This window comes from Glandiceps talaboti, chromosome 7 (assembly GCF_964340395.1).
Source record: "Glandiceps talaboti chromosome 7, keGlaTala1.1, whole genome shotgun sequence".
In the NCBI taxonomy this organism is placed as follows: domain Eukaryota; kingdom Metazoa; phylum Hemichordata; class Enteropneusta; family Spengelidae; genus Glandiceps; species Glandiceps talaboti.
In genome coordinates this window covers 8,501,994-8,516,952 of record NC_135555.1, presented here as the reverse complement: position 1 = coordinate 8,516,952, position 14,959 = coordinate 8,501,994, and the positions used below count along the sequence as shown (strand labels likewise).

General features: G+C 34.6%; 1 protein-coding gene and 1 pseudogene across 1 annotated transcript; both read right to left on the bottom strand.

Moving 5' to 3' along the window:
- Positions 1-402: 402 nt before the first annotated feature.
- Positions 403-521, bottom strand: LOC144438360 (5S ribosomal RNA; annotated as a pseudogene).
- Positions 522-1,107: 586 nt separating this feature from the next.
- LOC144437315 (receptor-interacting serine/threonine-protein kinase 3-like) lies at positions 1,108-14,934 on the bottom strand. Its single transcript, XM_078126239.1, has 11 exons — positions 14,330-14,934; positions 12,618-12,927; positions 11,967-12,112; positions 11,070-11,119; positions 10,080-10,241; positions 9,254-9,336; positions 8,056-8,281; positions 7,625-7,683; positions 6,738-6,885; positions 5,311-5,427; positions 1,108-4,279 (listed from the first exon to the last, which is right to left on the bottom strand). The coding sequence occupies exons 1-11, from the start codon at positions 14,479-14,481 to the stop codon at positions 4,014-4,016; spliced, it is 1,719 nt and encodes a 572-aa protein (XP_077982365.1). The 5' UTR covers positions 14,482-14,934; the 3' UTR covers positions 1,108-4,013.
- Between the last annotated feature and the right edge of the window lie 25 nt (positions 14,935-14,959).

The window sequence follows — 14,959 nt, the reverse complement described above, 5'->3', positions numbered from 1 at the left end:
ACATCGCACTCCAACTCGGAAGCTCATTCTACCTTGACGCATTCTCATCAAAACGTCACGGTTAATATATTAGTTAAACATATTGGTATTGTTCATTTGGTACAATGATTAATTATTCAATGATTTTCTTTAAGCAAACACAATAACCATGGCGCATGATCCAAAAAATGAAGATGTCTGTATACGTCATGTCTAATGAAGAGTCAAGTTATATACGTGTCACATTGTAATTAAGTCAAAAAGTTAATATCTCCTTTAATAGGGCCCACAATAAAACATTTTACCCTGCAGATGTTTTACTTTGTTTTTGATAATATCGTGAAATATAGAAAACAATGATAATTATATAACCATATCTCCAGTAATATTAATAATAACGTTAACAGTAATAGAAAAAATGCATGCCTACAGCACGTGGTATTCCCAGGCGGTCTCCCATCCAAGTACTAACCACGCCCGACGGAGGTTAATTTCGGTGATCGGACGACAACCAGTTTATTCTACGTAGTATGGCCGTAGGCAGGTGTTACAGGTAAAGATACAAGATTGAAAACTAAAGACTTTTTAAATACCCACTAGAAAATACAAAGGACAGTTTGAAAGAAATTATCTGGATCTAAAACGTGTCAACGTGTATACTTCTTCCAGTAATAGATGACACAATTAAACATCTCCAGCTATGCTGAGATTAAAAATTAGAATCTCTCCTCGGAGATTAACATAAATACGTTAATTACACTATGATTTTGTAACTTTCACGAAATGACATCTCGATTTAAAGATCACAAACAGGAAGTGTCGACAAAATATTCTATTAAGTATTATCTCTTTTACATTATCATGTCATTTATACTTTTTGGTAACATGGATGTCATGGCAACTTAGGGTTGCCAGGCTCCCTTATATAAGTATATTTCTTGAACCCGTGCAGTTGCACATGCATCATGTACAGAGTGCACATAAATCTACCACTACAGTAAGGAAAGACATTTTCATTTTTCTATTTATATTTTTGTTATTTTAATTACAAAATGACATATATTAATCATATTGGAGAGATTTGAGAGATTTTAAACTTTTATTTTCTGGAAAATTAGTCCCCAAGGCTAATCTATCAGGAAAAGGTTTGACTCCTAGCTAGGTTCATGCAAATGTGTACAAGTGATGACATAAAACAATACTCCTTTAAGTTTCTTTATTTCCTTGTTATTTACATAACTTCTTTTTAGATCTTTTTAATTATGATTTCTTTATACGGCAAAAGCTAGCCCCAATTTTTGGACACCTTGTGAGTTGAGTTTAGATGGAACCATCCAATTCTCATTTGTGTTCTAACAATATTTGTAAATTATAACTGGTTCCCTCACTTGCAGTGACTAGAAATGATATCATATATCAATCTCTGAATCTATAAATCAATATGTGCTCAAAAATATAAAAAAAACAAGTCTTCATAGCAGACACAGTCCTAAAAAACTTTACTTCTAAGTGCGAGTAATGGATGAAATAAATGCATATTACTATACTTGTTCTTTATTTAAAATGTCCATGATATGTTAATGATGACACTTAACCAGCTACAGTGTCTACAATATGCAGAAAATATCGGGATTGTGATACTTTCAGACCCTGAAAGTCAAGATCAATGTCAAGATCTTAAAAGAAAGCTTGCACTTGATGATGTGGGGTAGACACTTGGATGGAGTCTCTGTGTACTATACTTTTTGAATTATGCTAAATTATGATCTCTTACTACAATGTGGCTGCCATTCAGTAAAAGTGGTATAACCTGGTAGCACCAAAAATAATGCTTATGTGTATTACTCTTCTTCTGTGTTACTTGCATACATGATTTATAAGAAATTGGCCACAAATAGATAGAACTGTCTGTGATGTGTAAGAAATAGCTTAATTTTGATAACTGAGCCTGAAGATCAAGATCATAGGCTAAGGTCTCAAAAGAAAGTGTGCACTTAATAATATGGGTAGACACTTGAATGAAGACACTATGTATTAAAGGTTTTTAATTATTCAGTAAATATTGATTCTTAATTACAAATATAGCTGCCATTTTTGCAAATATGGTTATATTGTAAGACAAAGTGGCAAGCATATGTTCCATATGATATCTCACCTTTGTGCCAGATATGAATGAAATTTGGATATTGTATGTCAGAGAAATGACATATTACGGACAGACGCACAGACAGACAGACAGACAGACGGAGCACATCGTAATAGCCCTTCTTTGGGGGCTAATAATATCGTACTGAAATCTAAAGTATTGTATACTTACATTAACTATCAATGTTAGTTTTATATACATTAAAAAAATATTCATGACAGGAACAAGCCATTAGCCAAGCAAGTGGACTTGTTATCAAAGAGTACCAATATTTACAAATGTGATGATGGGCTCTTACATAACACAAGTAAACAGCTGTAACATCATTCTAAGGAGTAAATCAAATGAGGCAAAGTTATTCTCTGTGTTATATCAGTTGTTATCAATTTTTAGTATTAGGCTATTGTAAGTAACGCTGCAATCAGCTTAAGAGATGCAAACAAAGTTTATGACACCCCGAGTTCGCCAGGTAAACCCTTGGGATTGTAGCACTTGGAAGGCTAATGGCATAGGACTGTAATGTTGTGTTTTTACACAATTTAGTATGTTTACTTGGGAAAAACATATCTGTTGATGTAAAAATCAAAGAAAATTACTGAAATATTCACAAAGATTTTCAACACACAAATTAGTGAATGTTAAATGAGACACTGTCAATTTTGTCAACTATTTCCCAGTCTAGTTCCTGACGACCGTAGTCCAATTTTATACTGTTATCTTTACACATGACATTACATTAGTAATATGTGAAGATAATGTAGTGTAAAATCGGAACATGGTTGTCAGGAACTACACTAATGTGATACTGACATGCTAACAAACATGAAAATAATAGCAAAACTAGTGTATCTCTCAGACCACTGAGGTCAAAGACTGTACTAATGGTAGCTTATGTATCTGAGTAGTTCACAGCTATCTATCTATATAGGAATACATGGCTAAATGTCTGGTTATATACGAATAATATGAGTGAAATTTCATCTTAATTCGGTATCATATTGTCATTTAATAAGCTCCTGTACACCTGGTAGTAATTGTCCCACTAGGCAAGTTGTAAGCCTGAAAACTGAACATGTGAATTCATTGATGACAATGTAGCAATAGTGATTCATCAACCACTAACATGTACATGTATTGTGCATTTGATACCAAAGGTTGTTTAGTATAATACATCTCCATGGCAAGATTTTCATTCTTTCTACAATTCTTGAAAAGATAGTAACTTTATTTCAATTGACTATTCTCACTTATCACATATCAAACCGATGGGAAATTATCTAAGTTTGCAATGTAGAATTTCAAGTATTCTCAACTCAATGTTGAACCTGGATCCTAAATAAATCAAGGTTTGTTTGTGCAAGGGTGTACTATATGAACAATAACTATGTTTACTGCAAAGCTGTATTTGTCATAAACTCATTAATATGACCTGTATGGACCTATTTAATTATTTTGCCAGTTTTGGCAACATAGAATGATTACAGTCTATCTATAGTAAACGAATCAAAACACCATGCATTAGGCAATTTACTTAAAATTTATTGTTCCAAAGTGATGATTCTTGGAACTAAACCATGAACAACATTTTCCCCTAGCCTTTAAACAGCTGTTCTTAACATTTTGTGTTTCATGGTGACCTGTAGGTATAATAGAGTCCCAGGAATTTTACCACTGTACCTGTTTTAGGGTGACACTCAAGTAGGTAAATTTATATCAATTTTACAGGTATTTTACAGACGTTCTTAACCAAGCATTTGTTGATTCTGGGTATGTCTTATCAGATTCCCCTACCCCCCTCTTCATTACCATGGTAACCAAACTCTTGTTACCATGGTGCCAAAACCTTAGCAAAGGCATTGTGTTTCCATATCACATCATTTGTACATCGTTACAAGTGCTGGACCAGGTCTCTCTTGTCGATATCATTCAGTGCTTCAGCCAGTATTCTGTGTGTGGCCTTACTTCCACACTTCTGGTACCATCTGTACAGCATCTGATAACTTTGTTCTTGGGAACCATAGTGGAAGTTGTCAATTTCGATGGTGTCAATCTGTGCATCTGAAAACCCAAGAAGCCTGGCCAGGTTCTTCCACTGTGCTCCAAGCTCCTTAGAGATTGCGAGCAGCACTCTACTTGTCACTGTTTTTTCAGGGTCTGAAAAAAATGGGGATTTGGTTCAATGCTGAAAAAGATTTTCTTTCAAATGACTTACATAAACTCTCAAACTCAAAAACTCTTCCAAAGGTTCATAAAAAATTTATATAATTTATTCAGAAAATAAATGTGACAGAGAAAACCATGCATACTAATCATTTGACAAAGGTGTCAGGATGTATACGATAAAATCTTATAAACAAAATATGGCCCAGTATTAAACCAGCCGTTTTTTCCATGACAAAAAGGTTGATCAGATGACTATTTCTTCTATTATTTTCCCTTCCTTGAAAGAGTGCCTACCACAATGTGCAGATATTAATCTGATTCAACTTAAACATTATGAGATGCACATGTTCAATATCCAGTTTCTTTGAGACTGAAAATTTCAAAGATGTCTGCTGCTTTTGTACTGAATGTCTTCAAGATCACAACTACTCAATTTTTTTAAAAAAGTCTTAGGGCTAAACACTTTGGTATATGTATTTTGAAATGATATCACTATACTTCACATTGAAGCAAACATTGACCAGCCAAACCCTAACAGACATATCAAAACAGAATCTAAACGATTAATCTTGTGTCATAATTTTTCAAGAATTAATGCTCATAGACCCTGGGTTCATAGTTACAAGTGAAATACTCACAGAGTGAATTTCTTGAGAGCAAATCCAAAATTTTATCTTCCCAGACACATGAAATAGCCCATTGCAGGACCCAAATAACACTGATGTAGCCTACCTGTAATCTTGAGGGACAGCTGACACTACTATTTCAATGATCTGAACAGCCATTTTGATTTTTTGAATTTCATTGCCCATACAATGAACAGTAAAATTCAAAAAATAAAAATGGCAGTTAAGATCACAGAAATAGTAATAGCATCAGCCATCCCTCAAGACTACAGGTACACTAATGCTGACAAGATGTTGCCAAAAATTTTGGATCCGCTACCAAGAATTTTTTTGACTGTATGAGCAGACATTTTCACTTGTGATAATCACTTCCAAGTTATTCTATAAAGTTATTACCTTTGGGTGACACTGGTTCTGGCTTAGGCATCGCTGGTGGTGGCACATTTACATTCTGTGTGTTGCCTTGTCCACTAAACATAAAACCAATACCACCTTGAACATTGAAAACTTGCTCTGTAAAAATACAATTCAAAGAAATCAATTAGTTTAGAAAAACAACTATTTGTCAATGGAGTTTAATGTCAATACTTGAAACTATCTACAAGGTTAATATTAACACAATTAACCTCACTAGGCTTCTTGGGAGACAAGTGTTTATGTGTAAATAAAGATTCTTTGTTACTAAGAATATATACTTTACAAAAATTAGCACCTGCAATTATGTTGTTGCTAAGTAACTAATATGTAAATAATGGAGAAATAAACAAATATTTAACTCAGTTTACAGTCTTTGGCCAAACAGCACTTTTTCGGTTCAAACATCACTTTCAAGTACAACACTCACCATGTGTTAGTATTTTCTGAGTTCTGTATTTTTGACTAACTTGCACATTTTTCACCTAATGTTACAGATCAGACCCAATTACATTGAAAGATTTACCATCTAGACAACTATAGGAACATTCCTACCAAATGTCAAACCAACATGCGCAGTACTTTTATAAGTTTTAGAATGTTTAACTGAAATCACATGTTCACACGTAATTTGCATATGAACATTGAGTTCATTTGTCATGAACAAAGCTTCATCAACACATCCTTAGAAACATTCCCCACTCTATCAGACCAATCCATCTGATAGTTCAAGATTTTTTACTGAAAATTACAATTTTAAATTCAATTTGCATATCATCTATCATTTGATGTCCACGACTTGTACAATGGTGCATCTTGATGCCTATAGCAACCTCATTATCAACTTTCAGATCTGATCTGAACTTAATCTTGAGCTTAGTTGAACAAAAGTCAATTTCTTTGTATACTATCACTACACATCCTTTGAAACATCTCCATCAAAAATGATAAATATTGGTCTATAACAGTCTAGGAGTTAATGTTTTGACCAAAATCACACATATGTCCAACTTAATTTACATATTTGTCAGGTCACAGCATCTTAAACAATTCTTCATGCACATACTGCTTGCAACATCTTTACAAACTTGTAATCACACACCAGACTGAGTATGTCATTTTGATTTGAACAGTTCCAGGTATAAACACCGTAAGTAACACCCCACCCCTATACTAGGACAATCGGCCCTACAGTTTAAAACTTGCCTTTACACACTGCCATAGACACACACTGCCATATAGACACAAACTGCCATACACAGACACACTGCCATACACAGACACACACTGCCATTGACATACACCTTCTGCATACACATGCACATGCACACACATACATATTGAAAATTACAACTGCAGGTGGATGTCAAGATTCACTGACTCAAGACTTAGAATGACCTAATGCTTACGCATTGCGTTTGGATTCACCATCATCATCACTGGCTGTTGCTGCACTGCATTGTATTCCATTGGTTGCATCCCCATAGGTTGCTGCATGTACATAGGTTGTTGCTGCATCCCTGTGGGTTGCTGCATCCCAGTGGGTTGCTGCATCACCTTGAAATACAATTAGAAAAAGAACACTAAGAATAAATCACAAATGCAAGCTACAAAATATTATGTTGAGTGACATTCATCCTGAAGATTATACATTATTGTATTACTATCATAATGGTATCTGCATCTTGAAGATATGTATATGTGGTATGCTGGAAACACACACAAAAAAAGTTGCTTTATTATAAAAAAATTAGGTTCCTAACTTTTTCAACTGTTTGTTTAAAAAAGATGGCTGCCATAGAATGATATGAACTATTGTATGGCAAGTACAAAAGCAAATTTGTTGTTTTATAAAACTGTGGAAGGGACTGAACAATTCTAATTCTGATACTTTGGTGAAAATCGATGAATTGATACAAATACAAAGAAATTCTATCTTTTTCAGATAGTTCTTTCAAAAGTGTTCATCATTTTCATAAAATGAGATGTGACACAGTGGTTAACTATAAGCCTTCAGGTCAAAAGGTCATGCTGTGACTTTTATTCAAATTTATAATTTGTGAATTTCAACACAGGTTTTAAGTCAAGGTAAGCAAACAAGAAACATGTACAGCTCTAAATTACAAATATCTTAACTGTATAAAATAATATTTCCTATGGTAAAAATTACTATTAATAATGATAAAAGGCCCTGATTGGATTATTTTCCCAGAAATACATTATAAGTATTTCAAAAGTGTATTTAACCTAGCCATCTAATACATACACACATTATAAATTTTCTCATTGACTTTACCTGTGATTCTGCAGATGGATACACATACTTATACATTTCTCTATTGCCTCCCTGCTCAGCTACAGTGACGAAAAGAAAAGAAACCAGTGAGTGGAGAAATACAAAGAAATGCTAATCAAAAGCTACAGTGGAGATGAGGGAAATTTATATTGTTACTGGCATCTTATATCCAAGGTCAAAGTTTTCAAGTTTCATTTGTGAATAAATATTACAACGTGTAGTACCAGTATAAGTAGTCTTCTTAGGGCGAGCATTTTTTTCTAATATGTTTCTCATTACTTTTTAATGGCAACTTTGGGTCGGTCGATCAAAGTTGTGCAAAAATCGAAGTTGGTATGGATTTTGTGGTTATTTCAGTTTCTTAAATAACTGGCCAAATTTAAGGTGAACATAAGATTTTCTGATATTAAAAAGTCATTAATTATAAGTACTTGGTTGAACAGGAGTGACTTCCTGTGTATGCTCTCGCTGGGCTCGGTGATAACCTCCCATACTAGCAGGACATGTATCTTGTACTGCCATAGCTGTGCCAGATGACTTTGAACTGGTCTGTTGAAGACTGCCAAACCTTTCCTGTGTAGCTCTCACAGCATCAACTAAGTTCATTCCCCTGTCAAATCTGAGACACAAGTCTGGCTCCATTTGTCCTGCACTTTCCTGTAGAGGAAAAAAGATCCATTATAATAGTATCATGTACCCAAGCCAAGATCTGGACCCTAACTATCACCATGGGGGGGGGGGGGGGGGGGAACCCTCACTGAGGAGTATGAGGTTGACTAATAGGATGAGTGACTCCATCACTCTATATGTACTGTATGCAAATATTACCTCATGGTTTTATAATATCAGATGATTGCACACCAACAACATCTATTTTAAGCTTACAAAAATGACTTGCACAAGAATGATAATATCTACACATTAAACTTTCACCTTTTCTTAGTAATTGTATTACACACGTAGCAACCATAAATAATTCAGATTTAAAAACCTGCTCGCTTTCATTTTACTTTTCTGGTGCCATTTTCAAACCATTTCCACATATGATGTTAATGACAAAATATTTGTAAAATATTTATTTCAGTATTGTTTATCTGGCAATTCATTGTTCTGCAAAGTATGATATGAATGCTATGTTGATTTCACAGCTAATAAATTAAAAGAAAGAAAATTTGAAATAATTACTGTTGCTGTATTGTAATTTATAGAGTAAACTTGATTGGTATGTACATTTACATAAAATCAATTATTAATAATTTACAAGGTTTTGCAAAATGCATATAAATATTTCAAAACTAAGACAATGGACATATTTCTTCAATGTTCAACCACAGGGTAAAAGGATGAATAATAATTGAATATTCGTCCTTTACCATCCTTTTCGTCTTATCCTCCACCAAGTTCAACTGTAACTTTAGTGTATTAAGATACATTGTGTTGTTCAGCCCTATCAGGCTTCTGTAAGTGCTGGCTGATAACATGGCTGGAATTTCTGTATCTTACAGACTATCACCAAGTATGCAAACATAAATCATACAACATATGTACAGGTCAATGTATATCAACATCTCGTTCCCAAAAAGATTTCTAATTTCTTAATAACTAATTAACTTATTATTGTGTACATACCAGACCTTCTCGTAACTTGATTTCTGCTGTAGGTATTGCGGACTTGTTCTTTTTGTACTTGTCTGTGAACAATGCCAGCATCTCTGTAAAAAATCAACATTTCCTTCTAGATCATTAAACCAACATTTTATACCTACCTTAGACTAAATTAGTCATTTGGAGTATTTCTGAGGGTTTTAGTTGTTGTGAATATTTTCAGTCTTTGACATTTTACTTAGTTTGTTTTCATAATGATTATAATAATAATAATAATAATAATAAGATGATTTGTAATGCGCCTCATCTCCAAAGAGCTTGAAGCGCAGAGGAAGAGTGGATACAGAAATAGTTAATGGAAATGTGAATTCAAGGTAATGTGTATACATCCCAGTAGTTTTAATTACACTGTTTATGTATTGAAGATAATTGTTAAGTCATTATATTATGAGAACTTTAACTTATCTGTTTTGATTATGTTGTTACCATTAATAACACTTACAAAAAAAACACTATAGGACACAAAGTTGAGTTTAAACTCCAATGAAGTATGCAAGAACTCAACAACAACAAAAATGGAAAGTGTCTTTTGACCAAAAATCATTGACATGTTTTTGAACCTAATTTGTATATCACTAATAAGTAGTCACTTGTGTCTAGAACTTTTTATCTATGACACAAAGTAACATCAAGTTCTCATACAATCAGTATGTAGTAACAGTGAGTCTATAGTGATATCTTTCTGATTATTAATACATCTGACTGAAAAAGCTCAGAAGTACCTTCCCCTACATTTGCAGTTGAGTAAAGTATCTTAAGATTTGTACATTTTGGATCAAAATTCACTCACCTCTAAAGTATGGCCTTTTGTTCGGCTGTTGATGCCAACACTTTTTCATCAATGGCAACAGTTCTTTCATCATGTCCTTTGGGAGATCTTCTGGTATGGATTCCAGATCTGGCCTGGCACCTTTTGCAACTGCTATTTGTATATGAGCACTGTTTCTTGCCTCTGACAATAAAATCATACAAAAACTTTGAAATCATCCTTGACATGTCATCGTGCACCACATGGTCCCCTTAAACACTTTATGTCTATGTGACTAATGGATTAAATATGTGTACATGTATATAATTTCCCTTCTTCTTTATATAAGTACCAAAGATTTGTTTAAAAGTTGGTCACACTTCAATATCGCAAATGTCTGCAATATGCAAAAAATATCTTGATTTCTATGATTGACCCTGAAGGTTAAGGTCACATGTCAATGTCTTAAAGAGCTTGCACCTGATAATATGGGAGTAGACACTTGAATTGATTCTCAATGTGCTTGCACCTGATAATATGGGAGTAGACACTTGAATCGATTATCAATGTGTTATACTAGTAGTATATGGCTGCCATTCGGTCAATTTTGCATGTTGTGAAACAAAGTGATGTGCATTATGCCCCATATGTTATATCACCTTTGTCTCAGGTTTGAGTGAAATTTGGATATTGCATGTCAGAGAAATAACATTATCACAGACTGACAGTTGCAAGGACCCCTTCATAACAGTCCCCTCATGGAAGGGGGTAAAAGCTGTCATTGTTCCACTTTTTAAACAAAGAAATATTATCATAATGCCAATTTAAGATAAAAATGAGTACTTGTGTATTCATTCAGAAATCACTTTCAAATTAATTTTTAATACTTGCATCTGATTATCAGTGACATTTACCTGTCTGGTCTTGAAACATTTGACATTCACACTACTGCTAGAAAAGCTGCTAAAAATGTCATATACTTTGAAATAATGGTGGTTGAAATGTGATATTTAATACTTTTTGAGTCTTTACCTTTGTACGGCTCTTCTCTTGTAAGTATTTCCCAAATCAGAACAGCAAAGCTAAAAACAATCAAAATTTACAGAGGTATTGACATACCTATTTTCTTGTATAATTGTGAAACCATGTACTTGATGATGATAATTCAACAAATAATGTGACATATCTACATAATATTCACTGCACCACTTTTGGATCAGGGCTCACTTTAATAGTATGTTAGGGGCAGCACTGGCAGTAAAGTTAAACAAATAGTCAAGTACATGTCTTGGGACTGTTTTTAAAAATGTTATTTTACTGTTTTTAAAAAGCAGGTGGATTGATCTAACAGACTATGAAATTACAAATCTTCACACAAGTCAATGGTTTGTGCAATATGATGTGGTGAAAGCGACTAGATGCAAAGTTTATTTACTTCTACTTTCATTGTTTTGTGTCTTTTGTTTTGTTCCAAGCCAAGTGATCGCTGCCTTCCCATGGCGATCACTCGGAACAAAACTTATTACACAAAACAATGGAAATAGAGATAAATAAAGGCATCTAGTCACTTTCACCACATCAGATTTTAATCAGATTGGGGTTTGTGCAGATCAAGCTGTAAATGTGAAGTCTAAGAAAGTGAGTTATATAAACCATGAAAATGAAGGTCATAGTCATGAATATATAAGTGACAATACAGGTTCAGCTTTTATTAGTACAGTCTCTATTTCACATTTATAGTGCAAAAAAATAAATTCTAATTCATCTTTCATATTTGTGAGAGATTTGAATGAATTCACCAATGTTGCGTGATTTGCGTTAATGGCTAAATATCACCACATACATGAATCTACAGATGCTCAGATAGACTAAAGACAATTACCAGAAGTACATGCCTCAATATAATTAGTCACTATGAGGAGTACATACCTGTAGACATCAAATTTCTCTGATATTGGAGTGTTCACTTTCTCAAAATATTCCGGTGGAAAGTGAGTTACGGTTCCTCCTGGACCACCTACCATTATCCCAGAACTCTCAACTGATCTCAGCCTAGACAAACCAAAGTCAGAGATCTGAAGAAAGAAAGAAAAACAGTTTGTGCAAATTACATACTTTATATCTTCGTAATTTATGAAAATATTTCATGATACTCATTAGTGTGTCTGTTTTGCAGTATATTAAATCAGATACATTATGGATCTAAATGGTTAGAAAATACATCATACATCAAAAAGTCAAAAAATGTTATACATGTACCAAAATGGGGTCTGGGGTTGACAGCATTGGCCACACACCCCTACCAGATCTGGCTAGTGGTACCCCCCCCCCCCCCCAGGGGGGGATCCGGGTGTTGCTGCAAGGCTGTGTGGTTTTCTGACCTCATAGCTGTATAACTTATAAAGTGAGGTGACTAACAACATTGATTGGACATGACTTAATAACACCATCAGAAGTAGTCTGGGTCTTCATTTCGATAGTAAAACATAATGTACACAAGAATTTGAATGCAGCATCAAAAAGTTTTTTATGGCTCACAGACACAACGAACTCAATACTACTAGGACTTTTTATTCTTACCTTGATTGTGTAGTGTTCATCAAGAAGTATATTGGCTGCTTTCAAGTCAAGATGAAGCACTTTGAGTGGAGACAAGTTATGTAAAATATTCATTCCTGTACAGATTTCGAATAGGAAACGCCATCTCAATACCCATGGGATTTCAACACCACTGACTTCTCTCAGTAGCCTTTCCAAGGATCCATTTTCAACAAATTCCATGACGAGACCATAAAATCCAGGAGTTGTACACAGTCCATACAGTCGTATAATATTCTTATGATTTGCTTTACTTAGCTTCCTTGCTTCTTCAAGGATCTTTTGTTGCTCGCTGAAAAAGGAACAACCCAAAATATGAGAGAATTGATGGTGGATTGATAATGGTAGAATGATCTGAATGGATTTGTTGTACTCTGTCTGTATATAACCTGTGAAAAAACATTAGTATACTTCCTTGAATGAAGTGAGCCTAGGAAAAGACTACATACAAAGACAAAATTAGGTAAAAACAACAATACAACTGATACAAAAACAACAATGGGCACCTCTGATGTAGGTTAAGGTGACACTTTTATCAGTTTGTTATATTTGTGGAAGTTATAATGTATCTAACAGTCAGACTCATTACAGTGTAATGTATTTGCATGAAACATGTCTCATTCCTTCACACAACAAGCAAGCAAATACATCAGGGTTTTTTCACAGGTTGTATTCCTGGATTGATCTCATTTGTGACTGAATCTTGTCTGAGATTGATTTGATTTATCCATCTGTATGGAAGTCAAAAATCAAAACTTCAGCCAATATATATACTTTTCTTTTTACCTTATGGTTTCTGAGTTCAGGTTGTAACTTAATTTCACCAAAAATGAATTTAATGTTTTCACCAAATTTCCATCACTCCGAGTCTTAACATTTTATCTAATAAATGTTTTTCTACGATATTATCCAGTTTTGCTCATTATTTATCTTAGCAGTTTTACAAGTGAAAGATTCATTTATATGATAATATTACAGACTCCCCATTGCATATGTGCAGGCCAGTGTAGTGCACTGTACTCGGTGTATTTGTATTCATGAGTGTTTATAATGTACTGCAGCAGTACTAGTACTATACAAGTAAAACAAATGAAAGCGCAGCAAAAAACACTGCATACATGAGTATCTGAAGTGCATGCGTGTGTGTGTGTGTGTGTGCATATGTGTGTGCGTGTGTGTGTGTGCGTGCGTGCATGTGTGTGCATATGTGATTGTGTGTGCACGTGTGCATGCAGATTTCATATATCTTGATTACAACAACCTGTAAAGGGGACAAAGGCAAGGCTGATTTTGTTCTATCAAGCTTCTTTATTTTAAAAATGATAGTGAGTCATGCAGTCACTCTACACTGGGGTAGGGAATTTTTCATGACTCACTCTACCAACTAAAGCAGCCAGGACAAAAGCAGTCTCACCTTTGTCACCTTTACGCATAGACAGTATGCAAGTACTACTAGTAATCAACTTGGACAGGTCACATAAGGTCAAAACTATTCATTCTATGTGTTAATTGTTGCTATCCAGGGTCTACCTTCTTTGATCAGGTACCAATAATTATGTAGTAAGCAAATCAGTTGAAAAACTTTACTGTGTATTTTATGACAGTATTGTGGAGACTTCAAAGGTGTCAACTATAAACACACACAGTGTAACTGTAAATCTATCAACTTCAGTGAAAATACGTTTATAACATACTTTATACTACTTTCATTGCAAACTTTAACGGCGACATCAGTATGCCAGGTTGAATATGTGGCATGATACACAGAACCAAAGGCACCTCGTCCAATCAGTCCGGAAACGTACAACTTATCTTTAGTTATTTCTTGAAAGTCCGTTGCTGCCATTGTCCCGGATTCACCTTTTCAGCAAATATCAAACTAGTTTATCTGAATATCTACTAAAACATCTCATTGCGGATTCAAGTCTTTCACATTTAGCCCTGTTGCATGATCACGAAGAACTGTTTCACTGTTTGCTGCTGCAATCAAGATTCTAACCCCCACTGCGACGAGAAACCAGTGTACGTGTGCCGTGGTATGCAAAATTTCTTCCGGGTCTGAATGACTCTCAGTGCAGTGCGTGTCTAAAGTCCAGTCGAGATGCACTGTACATACAGATGTACACTGTAGATGTACTGTAGTCACACTGAGACGATGTAACTGCTCACATGCAATACGTTTACTCTGAGTAAGTATTCGTCAGTAACACTAAAATTCGGCAAACTGGAAATACATTCTCAATCTCATCCGTATGTGTAACTTCCCTCAAGTCTCGGGGACCGGACTGTAGATAGTATATGTGACGTCACACGTCAGTGGGTTT

Excerpts from the sequence above, each read along its gene's own strand:
- LOC144437315 (XM_078126239.1), bottom strand. The coding sequence starts at position 14,481 with ATGGCAGCAACGGACTTTCAAGAAATAACTAAAGATAAGTTGTACGTT. Across the intron at positions 12,113-12,617 it reads ATGAACACTACACAATCAAG|ATCTCTGACTTTGGTTTGTC; the intron begins GTAAGAATAAAA and ends TTCTTTCTTCAG. Across the intron at positions 8,282-9,253 it reads TCAAGTTACGAGAAGGTCTG|GAAAGTGCAGGACAAATGGA; the intron begins GTATGTACACAA and ends TTTCCTCTACAG.